Source organism: Otolemur garnettii, unplaced genomic scaffold, assembly GCF_000181295.1.
Source record: "Otolemur garnettii isolate 467f Iridium unplaced genomic scaffold, OtoGar3 scaffold00187, whole genome shotgun sequence".
NCBI lineage: Eukaryota > Metazoa > Chordata > Mammalia > Primates > Galagidae > Otolemur > Otolemur garnettii.
The window spans coordinates 32,091-33,217 of record NW_003852582.1 but is presented as its reverse complement, the minus strand read 5'-3'; the positions used below and the strand labels follow the sequence as shown (position 1 = coordinate 33,217).

General features: G+C 39.7%; 1 protein-coding gene across 1 annotated transcript in view; it reads right to left on the bottom strand.

The window, feature by feature from the left end:
* BBS5 (Bardet-Biedl syndrome 5) overlaps nt 1-1,127 on the bottom strand; it is a 31,297-nt gene that overhangs the window by 1,077 nt on the left and 29,093 nt on the right. The window contains exon 10 of the mRNA XM_023507550.1: nt 89-142. Within this exon, the coding sequence (XP_023363318.1) occupies nt 89-142 (54 nt within the window). The remainder of the gene's footprint in view (nt 1-88; nt 143-1,127) is intronic.

Sequence of the window (1,127 nt, the reverse complement as noted above, 5' to 3'; positions counted from 1 at the left end):
ACTCAAGTTCTACTTTTACACATTATTTAATTAAACAGACTCAGACAAAAGCCCTAAGAAATTTAATGGTCCCCTTTGTGATGCTTACCACAAAAGCATCTGTGTGATCCTCAGAGTCTATTTCTACATCATCTTGAGGTAGAGTGCCATGGCATTACAGCTCACAGCAAATTCCAACTCCTGGGCTCAAGTGAGTCTCCTGCCTCAGTCTCCCAAGTAGCTGGGACCACAGGGGCCTGCCACAACGCCTGACTGTTTTTTGGTTGCAGCCGTCATTGTTGTTTGGCAGGCCCAGGCTGGATTCGAACCCGCCAACTTAGGTGTATGTGGCTGGTGCCTTAGCCACTTGAGCCATAGGCGCTGAGCCAACAAAGTCTTACTCTTTCACCTTGGGTAGAGTGCCATGGTGTCATCATAGCTCATAGCAATCTCAAACTCTTGGGCTCAAGAGATCCTATTGTCTCGGCCTCCCAAGTATCTGGGACTATAGGCACCCACCACCATGCCTGGCTAGTTTTTCTATTTTAGTAAGGAGGGGATTTCACTCTTGCTCACACTGGTCTCAAACTCCTGAGTTCAGGCAACCCACCCACCTTTACTTCCTAGAGTGCTAGAATTACAGGCGTGAGCCACTGTGCTCAGCCAGAACATTCCTTCTTTTGGTTCCAAAGAAGATGCTGGCAAAACAAACAAAAAATGCATAGTTTGAGTTCTAGTAGTTTATGATTAAATATTTTATACTAATTGTATGCCTCTGTTTCAAAATATTTGTTTTGACAGAAAGGTATTCTGGTCAGATTTACAGACCATAGTATGGAGAAAGCACTATTATTATTTTGGCTATTAATTAATTAAAACCAATTTGGAAATAGAGAGGTTTATTGTTTAAATATGTATCCTTTAAAAAATAATGTAACCTATAAATTAAGAGAAGATCATTTTATAAAGATAAATTAGGGAGAGTGTGGAATTAAAATTAATTTAATTCACTATGATATATATGTAATATATTCTAATATTCTAAGGTCTCAACCTGTGGGTCACGACCCTTTTGGGGGTCTCCTGCATATCAGATATTTACATTACAATTAATAACAGTAGCAACATTACAGTTATGAAGTAGCAAT